At 35.5% G+C, this 20,340-nt stretch overlaps 2 protein-coding genes across 4 annotated transcripts; one reads left to right on the top strand and one right to left on the bottom strand.

The window, feature by feature from the left end:
- Positions 1–3,537: 3,537 nt before the first annotated feature.
- Positions 3,538–7,148, top strand: LOC112766490 (uncharacterized). 3 transcript variants are annotated; one of them, XM_072223639.1, is made up of 7 exons: positions 3,540–3,775; positions 3,864–4,062; positions 4,161–4,247; positions 4,532–4,912; positions 5,326–5,482; positions 5,639–5,807; positions 6,053–6,236. In XM_072223639.1, exons 1-7 carry the CDS (start codon positions 3,702–3,704, stop codon positions 6,054–6,056), a joined length of 1,071 nt encoding a protein of 356 aa, XP_072079740.1. In that variant the 5' UTR covers positions 3,540–3,701; the 3' UTR covers positions 6,057–6,236. The 3 variants fall into 3 exon arrangements, with proteins under 3 accessions (XP_025668174.1, XP_072079740.1, XP_025668173.1); XM_025812389.2 differs by lacking the exon at positions 5,639–5,807 and having other exon boundaries at positions 3,538–3,775; positions 6,053–7,148; XM_025812388.2 differs by lacking the exon at positions 5,639–5,807 and having other exon boundaries at positions 5,326–5,488; positions 6,053–7,148.
- An 11,043-nt stretch (positions 7,149–18,191) lies between these two features.
- On the bottom strand, positions 18,192–19,572 carry LOC112763976 (uncharacterized). The gene is made up of 2 exons (XM_025809505.1): positions 19,129–19,572; positions 18,192–19,016 (listed from the first exon to the last, which is right to left on the bottom strand). Exons 1-2 carry the CDS (start codon positions 19,570–19,572, stop codon positions 18,192–18,194), a joined length of 1,269 nt encoding a protein of 422 aa, XP_025665290.1.
- Positions 19,573–20,340: the final 768 nt, after the last annotated feature.

The raw sequence follows: 20,340 nt of genomic DNA, 5'->3' as shown, positions 1-20,340 counted from the left end.
CTCTTCAGCCCAAGCTCCATTTGCATCCTGCAGCCTCTTTTTTAATCCTGCTAGTATAACTTTATTGGCAGCTTCGGCCTGGCTATAGGCTTGAGGATGCTCCACTGAAGTGAATTGATGCTTGATCTTCATGATGACTACCAAGTTCCTAAATGTAGAATCTGTGAACTGGGTGCCATTATCTGTGGTGATAGAGTGGGGAACCCCGAACCGTGTAATTATATTCCTATAAAGGAACTTCCGACTTCTCTTTGCTGTTATAGTGGCCAGTGGCTCTGCTTTTATCCACTTGGTGAAGTAATCCACTCCTACAATCAGGTATTTGACCTAACCTGGCGCTTGGAGAAATGGTCCGAGTAGATCAAATCCCCATTTTGCAAATGGCCATGGAGAGGTTACACTAATAAGCTCTTCGAGGGGAGCGACGTAGAAGTTAGCATGTATTTGATAGGGCTGGCACTTTTTGACGAAGTCGGTAGCATCCTTTTGCAAAGTCGCCCGGATGATTGGGCTCGAATGAAAGGCCCAAATGTTGGAGGAGGGTGGTCTCCGATTTGTCCATGTCTGGGAGCTGCCGTCCGAGTTGTACAAATGCATTTGAATAGGTGGGGGGTGGTACCTGCAAGACACTCCGATGCCTAAGTCAGCAAGGAGTTAAGCAGGTTTAGAGTATTGTAACTTAAATGTACCTGAGTGTATCAGGGTATTTATAGGAGATGAGCCAATAACCACCATTGAAGTAGTTCCACTTCTGAGGGTGGATAACTATCCCTTTATCTTAGGGTTGTTAGGATCTCTCTTCTGGAAGTGGGTGATAGATTCTGAGAGGCGGTTACTCACTTAGTTAAGTGTGAGCTGCCTATTTCAATCTATTCCGACCTCTTAGAAGAGGTCGGATACATGGATGAGGCCATTCTTTCTGATTGGGCCTTTTAACTTTACTGGGTCTGACTTATATTTTGGGCCAAGGTATGAACACCAACCTTTGACACAAACTGCTCATGAACATCACACAAAAACTGAAAATACACCGAAAATATTTCCAAAATAAACCAATTTATAATTTCAAATGCACCGAATTTGGGAAGAAACATATTCATCAAAATAATAATTCAGATTCAAAACTTCTACATTACATTCAAATTCAAACCATCAACCATGAACATCAATTTTCACAAACAGAAACAAAATTATGCAACTACAGAATCATAAATTACTAACGAACTATACTAACTAGATTTGAACCAAACTTCAGCCACTTGATTCGATTCAAAATAATAATCTGATTCGCCTTAGTTCAACTGATAGTCTGAACTTAAAAATACATAAAAAAATATTTCCAAAATAAACCAATTTATAATTCCAAATGCATCGAAACTCAGAACGAAACAGATTCATCAAAATAATAATTCAAATTCAGAACTCCTAAATATATTCAAATTCAAACCATCAACCATGAACAATAATTTTTACAGACAAAAACAAAATTATTCAACTACAGAATTATAAACTACTAATGAACTACATTAACTAGATTCGAACCACACATCAGCCACTTGCTTCGATTCAAAATAATAATCCAATTCACTCTGGTTCAATTGACAGTTTGAACTTGCATCGTTCATTGTCTTCGAAAATAAAATACCTATTCAAAACTTCAAATTAGATAAAACAACATTGATCTTGAATGCAGAAAACGAAGAGAACACAGAGAAGGAATAGAACGCAGAAAACATTGAGAACATTCGAAAAAGAAAACAAAATCCACATGAAAAAGACAGCTATATATATTCGTGCATTAAGTCAAAAGTTTGTTAGAAGTACTGGCGCATGGAGGTGAATTAGGTTAAAGTTGCTTGATTGGACTTAGTTGATTAAATGACTTGGATGTAGAGATTAATTGTTTACGAAATAGTAATCAGTTAATAACATTCTTAGATTTAAACCCATAAATTTAAGGGTAATTCACACTAATAAATCATTTCAGCCTCAAAATTACACCAATGTTCTATTTTAATTTTCGTTACATGCATGTCCTAAATAATTTTACGCAAAATAATTAAACTCGATTTATACTTCTTCAATGTAAATCGAATCAATTGATGTCGATTTACCATGTATCACCTTAAATCGACATCAATTGATTCGATTTACATTGAGGAAGTGTAATCGAGTTCAATTGTTTTGATTTACATAGCATTATTCAACATGCATGTAACGAAAATCAAAACAGGACATTGATGTAATTTTGAAGCTGAAATGATTTATTAGTGTGAATTACCCTAAATTTAACTTTCAGATCTTGAAGAAATTAATGGTGGCAATGGGACGGGTTTTCTCCCTACCCGACTCCGTCCCGCTCTACAATAACTCGCATAGAATTCACCTCACTCTTATTTGTAGGTAGTAAAAAATTGAACTCTAATTCGCTCCGGTGGGTACCCGCTCCTATTTGCCTCTATCATTATTAAAATCCAACAAATAAAATTAAATTTCAAAATTTATATAACCATAATCACATACATAACATAGATTAAAACAAAAATTTAAATATGATACAATATTATTAATCATTTTACTAATTATTTTATATATATTACATATTAAAATTATATATATACCAGGTATTACCTAAACCCGACCTCGCTCCCACCCTGCCTAAGACCCTATCATGCACTGGAATGGGTAATTACCCGTTTTGAGTAAGTAGGGACAGAGTAGATACCGACAGATTCGAGTAGTGTTACCATATGTAAAAGAAATTACCATCCTAATTATTATAAAAAAATTACAAATTAAAAATTACTGTGTATAAAAATGAAAAATATATATAATGGCAATTCAATAATATTCATTTTGTAATATATAAATTTTTAAGATTTTACTTAATTTATATCTAAAATGTAATTAATAATCCATTAGATCTCCAAGAAAAAATAATCAATCGAATCTTATATTTTTAAGTTTTTAACAATCCATATTATTAAGAATAAATAATTAAATTAGTCTCCAAAATTTTATTCATTTTTGTCACTTTCATTAATGACGTTGAAATTAGTTTTTTTTATCAAAGATAGGGAGACTTGAATCCACACCTCTTAATTAAGTATGGAAAAACTATGTCATTTGAGTTATAACTCATTAGCATCAAAATTAGTTTATGTAATATGTTAAGTGACATTATATCATATACTTAGTAGTCCTAATTGAAGGCTAACATGATAAGTTTATAAAATTAGATCAAATCAATCTCAAATTATAGAATTCCAATGTCCCTCAATCATATTTTGATTTCATCTAATTTCATAAATGATCATGTATGTATGTGTTGTAGTATCACTTAATGTGTTACATTAACATATTTTGACGTCATCAATAAAAAAAATAACAAAAAAATTAATACGATTAATTTAAAAATTTTAAAAGACAAATTTGATTAAAAAAAATTTTAAAAACTAATTTAAAAAAAGAATAATGTTTCAAAAACAAATTTAACTATTTACCCATATTATTTGAGTTATATAATGGCAATTCCTGTTATATTCCTTGATTCGAAAGGCACGCACGCCAAGAGAGAAAAGAGGGTGGCGTGTGCTATATTCTCTAACGGTCTCACTTCATTCTTCTTCTCTGCAATCTGAATTACACAGAATCTCTCTGCTCTCTCATAGTAGCATTTAGGGTTCTTCCCGTTCCCAGGCATGACAATTCCAGAAAAGAAACCCAACAAATTAGTGCCTTTCACGGAACAAGACGCTGCTAGAATCGCACAAAGGTGTTCTTCACTTCTTCTTCTTGTTTTTCACTCTTTTCTCGAATTTCGTTGAGATTTTTTTATTGAGAACTTTTGTGGTGTTGCAAAGGTACGATGCAACGACGGTGTTAACCTTACTTCAGGAGGTGGCTCAGGCTCAGTGTCCGAACGCAAAAATTGATTGGAATGAATTGGTGAAGAGAACCTCAACTGGGATCTCTAATGCCAGGGAGTATCAGATGCTGTGGCGGCATTTAGCCTACGGTCATGCCCTTGTCGACAATCTCGAAAATGGCGCGGAACCTCTGGTATGTGTCACATTGATGTGTGGACTGGAGCTACATTATTTGAATTTTGCTTGTTTTGTGAAGATCTGAATCTGATTGTGATTGTGATGAAACTCTAGGATGATGATAGTGACCTAGAATATGAGGTTGAAGCATTACCCCCAATAAGTCCGGAAGTAGCATCAGAGACTGTGGCATGTGTGAAGGTGAAGGTCACTGGCCCTATACCTTCTCCAATTATACATTATATCTAGATTTCTTGCCTTAGCTGGTTACATAGTGCTTGTTTAATTGCATGTTCTCATGATTAAATTACATTTTATTGAATCTTATCCCTACCCTAATTTCCATATTTTACTTCTGATCGAAGTCCATAATATATTTTACAATGTTTTGCAAATCTGTTTCATACTGGACAAATATAAGACTAGCAATTGTGCTATTCTTTAACATTTCACTGGCATGTTTCTGTGAATTGTTCATTCCTTAGGTAATGATTGCTTCACTAAGTGAATCAACACCTAGTAGTTCAACAATTGAGGCTCCACTGACTATACATGCTCCAGTTTGCAATTCATCTAAAACTTCTAACAAGGGCTCACAATCCTCTAGTTTGATGCAAGGAACAGAGATTATTTTTCCGGTTACTATTAAGAGACAGACACTGCCAGCTGTATCATTGACAGATAATATTGAAAGCAAGGGATTAGATGGTAGCAACATGGCTTCCAAAAAGAGGAAAACAGCATGGTCAGAGGAAGAGGACAATCTGCTACGAGATGCTGTTCAAAGATTTGGTGAAGGGCATTGGGCTACCATTGCAAAAGGAGGCAACTTTCCTGTTAAGAGAACTGCTAAACAGATATATCAAGTAACTATTTCAACCTTAGCTTGCAAATTATGTGATCTTTATATCAACTGTTGTTATTTAGTTTCTCAGTATGCAAGTGAATGTTTAATTCAGTGTAAAGCAACATGTTCATCACTGGATAATCAATTTTTTTTTTCAGTAGGCAGTAAAGAAAATGAAACAGAAGTTAGTAGGGGCTTTAATATCACTTTTTCAGATGTGTATTTTGTTTGTTGTCAATTTGTCATAGCTCTAAAAGTAGAACAACTCACTCAAGGCAATTTTGAATGATGGACTATGTATTAAGATCCTGCCATCTTGTATCATATTTTAAATTGTTTGGTTTGTTTTGGACCTACCATATCACCAAGATTCATTATATGCATGCCATTATTTATTCTATATTTTATCCTGGGCTACCCAAATACTTGCAGAGGTGGAACTTTTTGCAAAAGAAAGATGACAGTACCAATTCAGGACCCATCTTGACCAGCACGCGTTATGATACTGCTGAACAACAAGCAACTCGTCACTCATTATCTTTAGCCCTTGATATGCCATTAAAAAAGTTAACTGCTCCCGGAATGACCAGTTACGGTGAATGTCTTTTCTATTTTGTATTAAATTATAATTATAAAAATACAGTAAAACTTTAATCATATTCCAGAATTTGCTATATTTCTTTGGTCCTTATCATCAAGAGTCTTGGGTTCAGTGATTGTTGACCTTATTTTATTGTGGCTCTAGCTGATGATTGGGGAGATGTATTTAGTGCCTTGTTTGAAGACCACCTGCTAGTTGCTAACTTTACTTTCATCAACTGCTATTTTTTCTGGGGATATGTGCTTATGCTTCTTTCAAATTCAAATTCAAATGGCAAGATAAACTTTGATTGTCAGATGTGTCAAGCTATAAGGTTCTCACAAACTATGCGTTATTTTGTTCGTACTAATTTAGTACTACTTTGGCAGCCTTGCTCATGTACTATGAAAATTACTGATATATCCTATGTGGGTTGTCATATTTATTTGCTTTAAAATTTATATATATATATATACTTTGTGACAATAATATTAGATGTAAACAATGTTGATGCATGATTTTTTTAGAAAATGTGTTAGTTTTAACTCATTGACTAACTTTTGGTTTGAATTGTTTCAGGTAGGAAAACCTTGAATATGTCAGGTAAAAATTTGTTGCAGCATGTTGCTACAGAGTCTTCACCGCTTCATGGTCATGTTGTACCACCTCAGCATCCTTCTCAAGGGTCTTTTGTGGGGTCTTGTAGTTCCTCACTGAAATCTACATTAGTTCCTGAAAAACCATTGCTGGAAGTTCATCCAACTCTTAACGGTACAGTAAAAGGTGCCACCATAGTTTCTGGTGCCCAAATAGTTTCAACGTCAGATTCTGGATCACAAGTAAAGGTTTCACATAGAAATGTGGTTGCTACAACAAGTAGTTGTTTGGCAAAGTCATCAACTCCTGCGTCATTGCCTCCGGAATCAAAGGTACAATTTCAAACAGATCCGAGTTCAGCACCTGTTTGCACCCAATCAACTGTTGTACTTGCATGTCCTGCATCATGCATTAAGCCAGCTAAAGCTTCCTCTTTGACAATGGAGAAGTCGCCTGAACAGGAAAAACATGATAACTCTGTCGTTTATAAAGCTCCAACAAAGCAAGAAGTTAGAGTTTCTAATCTTAGCCCTCTCAAAGAAGATAAGACCATAGTAATGGAAATTACAAGTAAGGAAGTAATAGAAGATAAAATGATAATAAAAAATCAAGTGGGAATAAATCAGGGAACTGCTAAGGATACAAATTTAAAATGAGGATCTTGAGAATCATCAAATGGCTTATGATAGCAATATGAGTATATGACAAGGGGAACCTGTGATTTAGATCAAGAGAAAAGCTGATCTTCAATCAATGGAAGATTTGGGGATCAAATCATGAATAAGAAACAGGAAAATTCTGTTGTATGGAGCTAAAGATGAAGGTAACAATGGTCTGGATTTGCTGAACAATCAACAAGTGGTACTGAATTTAGGTGACTAGGTTGTACATATGAAAATTTTCTTTATTGTTTCTTTCCCTCTTGAAATCTTAACCACAAAGCTGTGATTTGAATTCTTAGTCAGCTTAAAGAATAGGTAGAACCTTAGTTCCATTGGTAAATTAGTTTTAACATCCTGTTAATATATTTTCAAATGGGATAATAACATAACTCGTACCCAAATTTTTTTTGCGAAAACATTTGGTTATTATTTATAGGGTAAAATACTATTTTAGTTCGTTATGTCCTTTTTTGTTTATATTTTTGTTCTCCGGTGTCAAAATTAAAACTAAGAGAAATATAAAAGACTAATACAAATCTCTAACCATAAAGAAATCTATCTGTCTTATATTTTTTGCAAGTTGATACTCTTACTTTTTTGCAATTAGAGAATGACATCTCTTCTACTTATTCTATTTGCCACATAAGCTCTTTTGTCAACTTGTAATTTTTATAGAATTTTGAATTTTTTTTGTTATCCTTCCTCATCTAATGACATTTACTAGCATTATCTCCTAATTAATAATGAATTTAATACCATTATTAAATTATTTCTTAAGAAAAAAATTGTCATATTATTTATTTATCACTAATTAATTCGATTTATTAAAAAATTACTTTATTCTTATATATTTTGCATTATAGATCAAATAAATTATATATTATATTTTCATTATAGATTTTTTAATTTTTAATATGAAATAATAAGTTGTGAAGTTAATGAATATTCAAGATCAAATAGAAAAAAGATTGACTCTTGAAAAAAGATTGTCTCTTTTTTCTTATACTTAATCAAAAATTATACCTAAACAAATACTTATACTATAAATTGATAGAAGTAGATCTTATTATACTACCGAATTTATTATGATACAATTCTTTATTTTAAGAGTTAAAAATACTACTTAAATAAATACTTCAATATATATAAAATAGAGTGAACTACTATTTCTATCCAAGAAAGTTGAAAACGCTGACATATCTATCCATAGAAAATGAAAATTACTATTTGTATTTATGAAAGATTGATTTTTACAAGTAAAATTATCCAAATCCTAAATAATTAAATAAAAATTTCAAACTTTTCTTGGTGAGTCTCATTCTCTTCAATTCTTCATCTATAGCTCTCTCCTTGTGTCACAACTCACCCAAAATTAAAACCTTTTATCCCAATTTGTTTTCCAATCATTCACTCGGAGGAAGGAGAAAAATCGTAAAAAGAGAGGGAAGGAAGAGGCGAAGGCACAGAAAGCCACTGCCACCACTATCGCCGTCGTGGGTTGACGAGGAATTGAGGCAGAGGTGTTGAACCCGAGGAGAGAGAGAGAGATGGAAACAAAATGCGAAAGGGGGGATGAAGATCGCGAGGAGATAGCAATGACAGAGGTGCTCCTGCGGTAGTTTTCGTCACGGCTAAAGGAGGCCGCCGCCGAGCTGCTCCCCTCCCTACGTTGCTGCTGCTGCAACCACCTTCTCCATGCTCTGCTATGACTCTGTGGGCTAAATATCGCGAGAAAGTAGCAACGACAGAGATGCTCCCGCAGTGGTTTCCGTCGCTACTGAAGGAGGCCGCCGCCGAGTTGCTCCCCTCCTTACGTCGCTGCTGTTGCAACTACCTTCTCCATACTCTGCCATGACTCTTCCTTTGTTATGAAAGAGAACAAGAAGGATCATCGGGTCTAGCAATAGCAGCGTCTCTCAAGGAGACAACCTTCTCTGGCAATAGCAATGGCGAAGCATGGACTTTGCTGCCTCTACTTCTCTGTATATCTCGCTCAGCTCTTTATCTCTAAATTTGGTGAATGTTTTCATTCCTTTTGTTTTAAAAAAAAATTTGAATATTTTTTTGTTATTGTTGAATTTGAAGAATTTGATGTTATTGAATTTTTAAAAAAAAAATTATGAGGTGTTAGTGATGGCAATGGTGACTATGAAAAAGGAGGTAGTGGTGGTGAATGCAGGGTGAGCGCTAGTGTAGTGGTAGGATTAGAGGGTAATTTGAGAAATTTATTTAATTATTTAGTGTTTGGATATTTTTGCTTAAAAAAGTCAATCTTTTATGGGTACAAATGTTAATTTTCATTTTCTATGAGTAGATATGTCACTGTTTTCAACTTTCATGGATAGAAATAGTAGTTTACTCATTAAGATTTTATGGATATCTTTGTTTGATGTGAAATTTGACTACGCTTTGTAGGGTTCACGGATGTTGACGTGGAATCACTTACTGCCACTGGATCCGTGCAATCCTATTGTGGAGGGGCATATACGGGAGACTGATTTTTATCACATTTTCAAATTGGAGTAATTCAGTGTTTGGGAGCATTAGTTAACGCACTAATCGAAAGATGGCACCCTGATACGCATACATTTCACCTTTCGGTTGGTGAGTGTGCTCTCGTATTGGAAGATGTGGCTATAATTCTTAGTCTTCCGATTAATGGTCTTCTAGTGATAGGAGTGATTGTAAGTAGTTTCAATACCTTAGAGGCTGAATGTTTGAATCAGTTTGGAGTTGCACCTAGGAAGGCCGGTTGCAGAGGAAGTTTCATAAAGTTGATGTGGCTACAGAATCTGAAAGACCGTTTAGTATTGAATGATGAAATTGGAATTCAGAGGTATTTAAAGTGCTACATCATGTTATTATTCGGGACGATCCTGTTTGGAGACAAGTTTGGGACAGCGGTGCACTAGAAGTTTTTGTCTTTGCTGTGTGACTTTACCAGTATCGGTGAATTTAACTGGAAATCAACATGCCTAGCGCACTTGTACAGATCTCTTTGTAGGGCATCTCGTTTCGACTGTAAGAAGGTCGATTGTTTACTAACACTTTTACTGACTTGGGCCTGGATCCATCTATCGTTTCTTGCACCGATTCTTGGCAACCCCGACTTTTTCTGTTGCAAACAAGTAAAATGTTGTCTTTACAAGTGCAGTCACAGGGAGATTGTGTGCACCCTTTAAGACTGAATTGATGCACTCCACTAGATTCGTGGTCATATGACCCCATCGGTAACCACCATCCAATGCCAATGCATATTGTTCACGTGAAATTTGGTTTAACCAGTTAGTGTAAGCCTCGCTCCTTTCTCGTAAACGCTGATAACGCATCTCTTATTCGCGAACAGTCCTCGAATATCCTGCGATATAAATCAGACAAGTACAAAGACCACGTGTAAATGAGATTCAAAATAATGGTAACTCTAACAACAACAAACTTCAATATCATATGTACTTATGTTGACGATAAGCTTTTGCAAGTACAGTGCCTTGAACTTTCTCAAAAAGTCAACTCTATATGCCTAACGTAAAACATGTAAAAAACTCTAGGAGATGACCAAGCTCCGTTACTACGGGCGATAGTTGAACTGATAAAATTGTGTCGGTCAGAGATAAGTCCTACATCATCCCGAGTCACCACATGTTGTCACAAATTACTAAGAAAAAAGTGTCACGCATTAAAAGCCTCTCCCTCCATAATCGCAAATGCAATATGCACGATATTATTGTTATCATCCTATAAAACTGTAACCAATAGACAACCCTTATATGTTCTATACAAATGAGTCTTATCTACCTGGACAAGTGATTTGCAATGTCTGAATGCTCTAATACAAGAGTAATAACCCCAGAAGACTCGATGTAATACCCTGATATCAGTAATCAAGTCATCGCCTTGATATGCAGGCATAGTTTCAAAATGGACGGCAGTTGATGGCTCTTTGTGACACATGACTTCAAACCATATAGGCAAAGCTTCGCACGATGCTCTCCAACTTTCGAAAAATTTTTTCAGCTCCTTTTATTTTGCCAACCATGCTTTGCAATACTGATAGTGTAATTAAACTTCGACTGTACTTCTGCAATAACTGATTTCACCTTTATAGAGGGCTCAGCCTCTACCAACGGCTTTATTGCTTTTGTAATTGTGTTGGAATCCAGTTTCGAATAATCTTGAGAAATGGTGACTTTGGTATAAGTGTGATTATCATTATACCTCCTTATAACCCAACAGTACTTTCTGCAGATTATGCTAATCCTAATCAGCCAACGTACACTTGGCATAAAATGTCAACGGTTTCAACTCATACACCCGGTAGTCTACACCTCTGCGGATGGTATAGTCTTTCATCGCCATAATAGCAGCTTCCCTGAAACTGAATTCCATTCTAACGGCAAATTCACCATCCGCCACAACAACAAATTCCGCTACAACGACACCATGCGATAAATATTTAATAAATAAATATTAAATAAGTTAAATTAAAAGTGAAATCTATCTATAAATTATAAATCATAAATAAATCATTATGAATTTATATTAAATTTATACACATCAAAAATAAATATTCACTAAATTAATATAAATATATACATATATTTATTCCTAATCAAATAATTATCTCAATTTTAATCAAATAAATACAAAAATACATAAATAAATACTAATTAAATTTAACCAAATAAATAAATAAATACATAAGATTAATATCTTAAATTTAACTAAATAAATACATAAATAAGTACTAATTAATTATATTTTCATATATCACATAATTAATTAATCGATCAATGATATAAAAAGTAACAAAATTCTAATCTCTCGTATAAATATCCAAATTACGTACCTGCATTCATATATTTAGCAAATTCTCGTGCATGTATGGCCTTCAAATTCAATGCAGGCATGAAAATGGTTCCTTAAACGCATGTTGGTTTGCTAGTGTATTTGCTACTTTTGCCATATCTGCCTCCATAGTGCCGTCAGCTTAATCTTCGTTTTCATCTGGACCAACGATCTCGTAGTTGCTTTCAAACTCTTTCTCATTGTCGCTATTGTAATCTTCCCGGCCCATTCAATATTTTGGTCAGCCTCAGATTGTTCGAACTCAATATACAACTCAATGAACAACATTTGAGAGCGACTTTCAATATACATTGAAGACATCTCTTACATGCTCACTTCATTAGTTACATATTTGATTTGAAATTGAATAAATCCACCAAATACCAATATAGGATACCTATATAAAATACATGACATTCTTCTTGATAGTTGAGAATCGATTTTCTCACAAATTATACCTTTTAGTTCTTCAAGTGAGAGTGTGAATGGAATAACAATATCTAATAAATTTTCACATACAAATTTCACTCATTCGAAGGATGTTTGTAACAAAATTTTACTATAATAATATACTTTTAGTACAACTCTATCACCCATTTTTTTCTCACATAAAAAAATTTTGAAACACAAAAAAAAAATACGAGGATGAGAGTTCTCCAGAGCTGAAGAAAGAAGAAGACGAGAGATCTAACAATTGAGGTACAAATTGTAGATATATAGTTATACAAATCGATTGGTCTGATTTCTATTTAAGCAATAAAATAATTTTTGAAGACAAATCGGATGATCTGATTTGTTCTATCACAAGATAAAAAAAATAAAAAAAATACTAAAATCGGGCAGTCCAATAACTCCATATAATTTCAAAGTTTTTTCCTAACACAAATCGAACCGTTTGATTTGTATATCAATTTTCATTAACAAAAAAATTTAATGGTCTGGTTTCTTTTATATAAATTTTAAAACGCAGCCGTCACATCATGGTCTAACACATTCAAGCCCTATAACAAAGCACAACACACGTACAATCTTCATATTGAAAAAAACTGAGTCTCAATTCGAACCAACCGATTTCACGGTTAGAATTTTTTAAAATTTGTAAAACTAAAAAAGGAACAATTCAATTAGTGGAATGAAACTTTTGATTGCTAAAACTCGAATTAGAGAGTCCGATTTCATATTTAAAAGCTTTTAATTTTCAAAAATGTAAATAGGAAGATTCGATTTGGATTTTCTTAAAAAAAATTAAATACAAATATGCGGATATGATTTCTGCACATCATCGTTAGTCAACAAAAAATCAGAAGCTCCAATTTCCGCTTTTTAATTTACATATGGCTCCATCAATGGAGCTTGGCGTAGATATGGGAGAGGGGTGTGCTAAACATTTTTGTGGTGTCAGTGCCAAAGCTAATCGGACCCTGCGAGTTGGGTATGAGTAGGTAAACGGACCGTGCGAGTTGGCAAGCATTACCCAGTCAGACCCTGCGACATGCCATACCCAAACGGACCGTCCGATTTCGGTTGAACCAGACGCATGGTCCGATTTCTTCTATTCAATAGACACGCGTCGCGCATGATTGGATCCCAGTAGCGGTGCCCTGAAAAGCAAACGAATCCAACTTACCTACTCTCACCATCCGAACCCATTGTATCATTTCACTCTCAACATTACTCGCTCCCAGCTTCTTCTTCTTCCTCTCAAAAACGGCCTGAAAGCTACTGCTTGAAGAAGGAAGAACATGCCAAAGAAAAATAAATTTAAAGATGTTGATCGACCTGAGCTTCACATTATTCATTATCTTAGTCATTCTGATTATGTAAGTGTTATTTATAAGTTTTGTAAATTTTTTATATTTATAATTATTATTGTTAGAAATATAGTTATTATGATTATTGTTAGAAATGCAAGTTAAAAATATAAATAGAATGATTATTAAGATATCTCCATAATTGTTAGATTTTGTTAAAAATTTGTACGAGATTTTTTTGTAATTTTTTATTATAAATATTATTATTAAGAAATTTGTTATTACTATTATACTTGCTGGTTTGTTGTTATTAGAAAAATATAATAGTTAACGGCGGTAGTTAAATTTTAAGAGAGAATGTAAAATTTTTTGTAATAGTTGATTAAATTTTATTACTATCTGGCTGATTTATGTAGCGTATGTAAGTGTTATTTTTAGATTTTAGAAATTTTTTATATTTATAATTATTATTGTTAGAAATATAATTATTATGATTATTGTTAGGAACGCAAGTTATTAATATAAATAGAATGATTATTAGGATATCTCCGTATTTGTTAGATACTTATAAAAATTAGTCTGAAATATTTTTTCTAATTTTTTATTATGAATATTATTTTTAGGAAATTTGTTATTACTATTATGCTTGCTGGTTTGTTGATATTAGAAAAACGTAAACAGAACGGTGGTAGTTATATTTTTAAGAGAGAATGTAACATTTTTTGTAACTTTTTATTAAATTTTTATTAAATTTTATTATTATCTGATTTATGTAGGGTGTGTAAGTGTTATTTGTAGATTTTAGAAATTTTTTATATTTATAATTATTATTGTTAGAAATGTAATTATTATGATTATTGTTAGAAACGCAAGTTAGAAATATAAAATAGAATGATTATTAAGATATTTTCGTATTTGTTAGATATTTATAAATAGTAGTCTGAAATTTTGTTATTTTTTATTAAATTCTATTTTTGTTATAATTGGAAAAAACCGTGTAAATTTCTTAAGATTTTTTAAAAAAGTTTAAAATTTTGTTACTATAACTGGTATGGATGAAGTTAAATATTGTTGTTATTGTGAGAAATTGTCGGGGGTCATGAATGATAAGTGGAATTATTTTTATTAAAGCACGTTAGGTTTTAGCATGAGGATATTTAAATTTTGTTTGTTCTAATCATCATTATTAGCAAGTTAATTGTTCTTACCGTTGTTGACGAAATATGAAGGATACCGGCTAGTAATATTTTTTGATAGTTGAGGAAATAATGTTTGAATGATAGTAAATCAGTAATTACTATAAGATATTATGGTAGATGTTGTAACTTCAGAATTTTGGTTAGAAATTTTTGCATTGATAACTGTTTTCTTTAGTTGTGAGTTTTGAATAAAATTAAGGCTTAATAATTAATTTTAGAAGTACGAATAATTAGCGTTAAAAGGATTTAGTAAAATGATTCATGATAGTCATATATTAAATGTTAATGAGCTGACTATGAATTTGTTATCTTTTTTGTAGAAATTAAGAATGTTGACTTGTAATCACCCACTTCCTCCGGACCGGTACAACGATAGGGCGGAGGACCTTTTACGACTTACCGGTTTCTACCATGCATCGCAGATTGGGGTAGTTCAGTGTCAGAAAGCATTGGTGAATGCTCTGATTGAACGTTGGCATCCGGAAACACATACGTTTCACCTTCCCATTGGTGAATGTGCCGTGACTCTTGAAGATGTGGCTCTAATTCTTGGTCTTCCCACCGATGGTCTTCCAGTCACAGGGATGACAATGAGCAGTTTTGAAGCGTTGGAGGCGGAGTGTTTGATTCAATTTGGAGTTGCACCGCGTAAGTCGGATTGTAGAGGTAGTTGCATAAAACTTACCTGGCTACGAAATCTAAAAGAAAATTTAGAGTTGACCGATGATATCAGTATACAGAGGTACGTGAGGTGCCATATTATGTTGCTGATCGGGACTATCTTGTTTGGGGATAAGTCTGGGGCAGGTGTGCATTGGAAATTTCTACCCTTCCTGCGTGATTTTGTTAGTATTGGACAGTATAGTTGGGGAGCGGCATGCCTAGCACACCTCTACAGGGCATTATGTCGGGCATCTCGTTATAACTGCAAGGAAATAGATGGTCCACTAACACTTCTACTCTGTTGGGCTTGGATGAGGTTGCCATATCTATCGCCGCTACCTAGGGAACCACGAAGTTTTCCTCTAGCAAACAGGTAATAATTTGTCACAATAGCAACATATGTTGATATTTAAGATTCATTTAATGCCTGTTGAGCTAATTGAAAATATCATATTAGGTGGCGGAACTGGGAGCGTGGTGACCGACGATATAGATATCTGAAGTTAGATCACTTTAGGAAGGCATTTGACGAACTTCAGGAAGGACAGGTGTGTTTTAATTAAAGAAGTATTAGTTTCCGGATTAGGGTCTGAGACATAATTATAAAGCATTGTTATTGTAATTGGCATTGTGGATTGTGATCATGAGGTTCCTTTATTTTTTCCAGTTTGTTTGGGTTGCTTATGCTGTGGATCGCGTGGATCCGAACATCATTCCTCCTGAAATCTACATGCAGTCGGTTGTTTGGAGCGCTACAGTTCCGTTGGTATCATTTGAATGTATCGAGTGGCATGCTACCGATAGGTTTCGGCGACAGTTTGGTTTTGTTCAGGGACTACCTAGTCAGGAGCGGAATCTAGACAAGGCGCATGGAGAAACCCTGACTGGTCCCAAGAATCTAAATTGGGCCACGGAACGGAGTCATTCAATTTGGGTGATGCATTGGTCAAACAGGTATAACTACGTTCTATCTGAGCTTCCCATGCCTTCACATCATCTACTAGATAGTTACATCCATTGGTACCGAACAAAATATGGGAACCACTTGAACTTGTCAAATCTTGTGGGTCAAGATAATGATGATGGTGATCAGGAAATGGATGAGGGTGATCAGGATATGGATGAGGATAATCAGGAAACCGATGATGGTAGTCAGGATATTGACGATGACAATGAAGAACAAGAGCCACGTTCGCCGCATATGTTACCACCAAACCCGATTCCAGAAGAACAACCTCAGTCCTCAAGTCAGTATGTACCTCAGACATAATTCCCTCCATCAGTTCCAATAAGTCAACAATATTGGGGAACCTCACAGTTTGAAACAGGAGAAGGAGGTTCTTTTAGCCAGTTGCTTGGATTCATGTCTGTAGATCCTGGACTATCACATGATGGCCATCAGCCTGAGTTCATGGCAGGCAGGTATTCATTGGATGCGAGGTACCCGGGGCATACCTCATCGGTTGCTTCTGGGGGGTTTGTGTCGGTTGACTCTAGTAGGAGTGACGGTGGAAGCGGAGCTTTCTTTACTCAGAACCCTAACCGTGTTTTCATGGGACTCATTGAGGAAAATGCTAACACACTCGAGAAAGAGACCGATGCGTATCTCGTGGATGAGCCGGATGACGAGGGCGATCATGAGGATGATGAAATAGAGGAGTCCGATGAGGATGAAGAATCTCGTAATGATGGTATTATGTTGTGTATTTTACTTTACATGTTCGATTAGTTATTTATTTTTTGTTCATAGTTCGCATCTCTGTTTGATTTTTACTAAATGATATGTGGTATATGTGTTGCTTAGATTACCAGATGCACTTAATTTTACTTGTTTTTTACAACTTGTAAACAGGTCAGGCACGCACTCTGGATGAAACATCCAAAGGTTACAATCTGAGGATTGATCCACCACGTCGCAGTGCTAATCGCTACACTCCATCTGTGTTGAAAAAGGCGGCCAAGAAATGCAAGAATTTTGTCAAGGATGTGAAGTGAGCTATGAGAAAGTAATTGTAGTGTTAATTATTTACTTAAGTATTACTCAGGTGGACTATGTTTAGAGTAATTTGTCTCTTTTGGACATTATGAACAAATAACCCTATTGTGTGTTTAGAGTATTTATGCATTAATGACCTTATTCAGGTATTACTGGTCTGGACTATGTATCTTGGCTACATAAGATCTGAGAATGTTGCTATAGATATCATGTCAATGTACCTCAGTTGGAAAATTGAGATCATATTATAACAAGCAACAGGTATACTAGATGTAGTGTTGTAAAAATTGGACCGGACCGGCCGGTTCAATCAGAAAATCCGTGAACCGGAACGCGTGTTCAACAAGAATGCAAATTATAATATATTTATATGAAACGTATCAGTTTTAATTTTTAGTACGAACCTGTAGTATATATTAAAATAATAGATATAAACTACCAAATAACTTATAAAAACTCAAACATAAATACTACTTTAAAATAAAAACAAGGGTAAAGTATACTTTTTATCCTTGAAGTTTGGTAAAAGTTTCAAAAATACTCCTAAGTTTTATTTTATTTCAATTTTGTCCCAAAAGTTTTCGATTTGCATCAAATATACCCTCGACAACTAAATTTTCAAAAAAATTAAGACCAATCTAACAATAATGCATGAAAATTATGCTTGATTTGCTTGTGATGAAGGTTGTTCTTGTGAAATTGTTGTTGAATTGGTTTTAAATTTTTTGAAAAAATTAGCCGTCAGGGGTATATTTGATGCAAATCGAAAACTTTTGGTATAAAATTGAAACAAAATAAAACTTAGGGGTATTTTTGAAATTTTTGTCAAACTTCAGGGACAAAAAATATACTTTATCCTAAAAACAATTTAAACATGTTATACAACGTTACATAGTGGTCACATTTCGAGTTATTTAATACAATGTTACATATATGAGGTGAAGTTACCTCAAATGGACAACCCATGCCACACTAGTCCCGTGCTACACCCACCATACTGTGAACCTACTGAGCATCTCCGCCGGCATGTGTACTAGCTGACTGACGGCATCTGCTACGACTATGTCCCTCAGCTCCACAGAGCGTACATCGCCTAGGACGACGTAACATTCGCGTGTCCATCTCATTCAAGAAGCGCGTCATCCTGGGGCGACCTTTCGAGACGCGTCTCAGAAACGGATTCGGTACGAAGCGAGGACCGTTGTACGCAGGCCAAGTAGTCGGGTTACCTAGTGGCCTAAATCTTGCTCGGTACACCCGCCGAACTTGCTCCATCTTATACACATCATTCACATACAGTTTCCAATCCAGTCGCTGGTTGGCGCAACATGCGAACACATGTCTGCAGGGGATCCGGTCCACCTGGAACTCACCACAGTCACATCGAAGGCCACGTAGATCGACTGCAAACTCCAGTCCGCTTGGCATCTCACGTACCTCAAAGACCTCATTCTGCCGGTCAAAGCAACTGACCTGAATGTTTCCTGATGCAAGTTGGTTTGCATGCAATTTCGAGGTCACGACATCGGAGAACACATGGCCAGCATTAATCCGCGCTTCTGCCTCCGCTCTTTTTCTGGTGAACAGCTCGTTTAGCCTGTAGAATGTTGCCTTGACAAGAGCAGTAACGGGAAGATTGCGTGCACCCTTCAACATTGAATTGATGCATTCCACTAGATTCGTTGTCATGTGACCCCATCGGTATCCACCATCAAATGCCAATGCGTACTGTTCGCGAGGAATTCGGTCTAACCAGTTTGTGTACGCTTCCCCCCCGTTCCCGTAATCGCTGGTAACGCACTTCGTATTCCCGTACCGTCCTCGAATATCCTAGAGGAATGCAACAAAAAAAAAATAAATGTAGATGTCAAAACAAATATTGAAGGTTATGTCTGTAAATAGGTTAAAGAAAATTTAGTGAATGGTTACCAATGTTGACGACCAATTTTTGGAGGTACGGTGCCTTGAATTTTCGCAGAAAATTCAACTCTATATGCCTGATGCAGAACATATGAAAAGCTCTAGGAGGTGACCAAGCTCCGTTACTGCGCTCCACAGCTGCATTGATGGATTCATGTCGGTCAGATATTAGACCCACACCATCCCGAGTAACAACATGTTGACGAAGGTTACTAAGGAAGAAGTGCCATGCATCAGAAGTCTCTCCCTCCACAATAGCAAACGCAATTGGGACGATATTGTTATTGCCATCCTGTGAAACTACCACTAGTAGACAACCCTTATACTTTCCGTACAAGTGAGTCCCATCCACCTGGACAATTGGCTTACAATGTCTGAATGCCCTAATACAGGGGTAATAACTCCAAAATACTCGATGCAGTACTTGAATATCACGCACCAACTCATCGCCTTGATATGCAGGCATAGTCTCAAAATGGACAACAGCTGATGGCTCCTTATGACACATGGCCTGGAACCATATAGGCAACGCTTCAAACGATGCCTCCCAACCTCCAAATATTTTTTCCACTGCCCTTTGCTTAGCCAACCATGCTTTCCGGTAACTGACGGTGTAGTTGAACTTCGACTGCACTTCTGCTATAATCGACTTTACCTTCAACGAGGGGTCAGCCTCAACCAATGGCTTTATCACTTCCGCAATTGTGATAGAATCCAGTTTCGAATGATCTTGTTAAATGGTGGCTCTGGTACAGGTGTGACTACCATTATACCTCCTTATAACCCAACAGTACTTCCTGCTGATCATGCTAACCCTGATAAGCCAATCACACCCGGACCCATACTGCGTACATTTCGCATAAAATGTCAATGGCTCAGACTCATACACCCGGTAGTCAACGCTTCGTCATATGGTATAATCCTTTATCGCCTTAATAACAGCTTCCCTGGAACTGAACTCCATACCGACGGCAAATTCACCATCTGCGACAATAGGAGCCTCTGCAATTGAAAACCACCATAGGAAAAATCAAATAAAGACACTGAGATTTCAAAACCAATAATATGGGCAAATCTACAGTCACTGCCTCTAGTATGATTTAAATCCAAATCTTACAACATGTTATTATGTCACTCTAATTAAAAAACGAACAACAGCAGAAGATATTAAAAACGGACCGGACATGCCAACTCGACCGCCAAGCCAAATGAACCGGAACCTAACCGATCCGGT

This window comes from Arachis hypogaea, chromosome 17, assembly GCF_003086295.3.
Source record: "Arachis hypogaea cultivar Tifrunner chromosome 17, arahy.Tifrunner.gnm2.J5K5, whole genome shotgun sequence".
Taxonomy (NCBI): Eukaryota; Viridiplantae; Streptophyta; class Magnoliopsida; order Fabales; family Fabaceae; genus Arachis; species Arachis hypogaea.
Note: the sequence above shows the minus strand (reverse complement) of the source record. Positions and strands in the feature narration are given on the sequence as shown.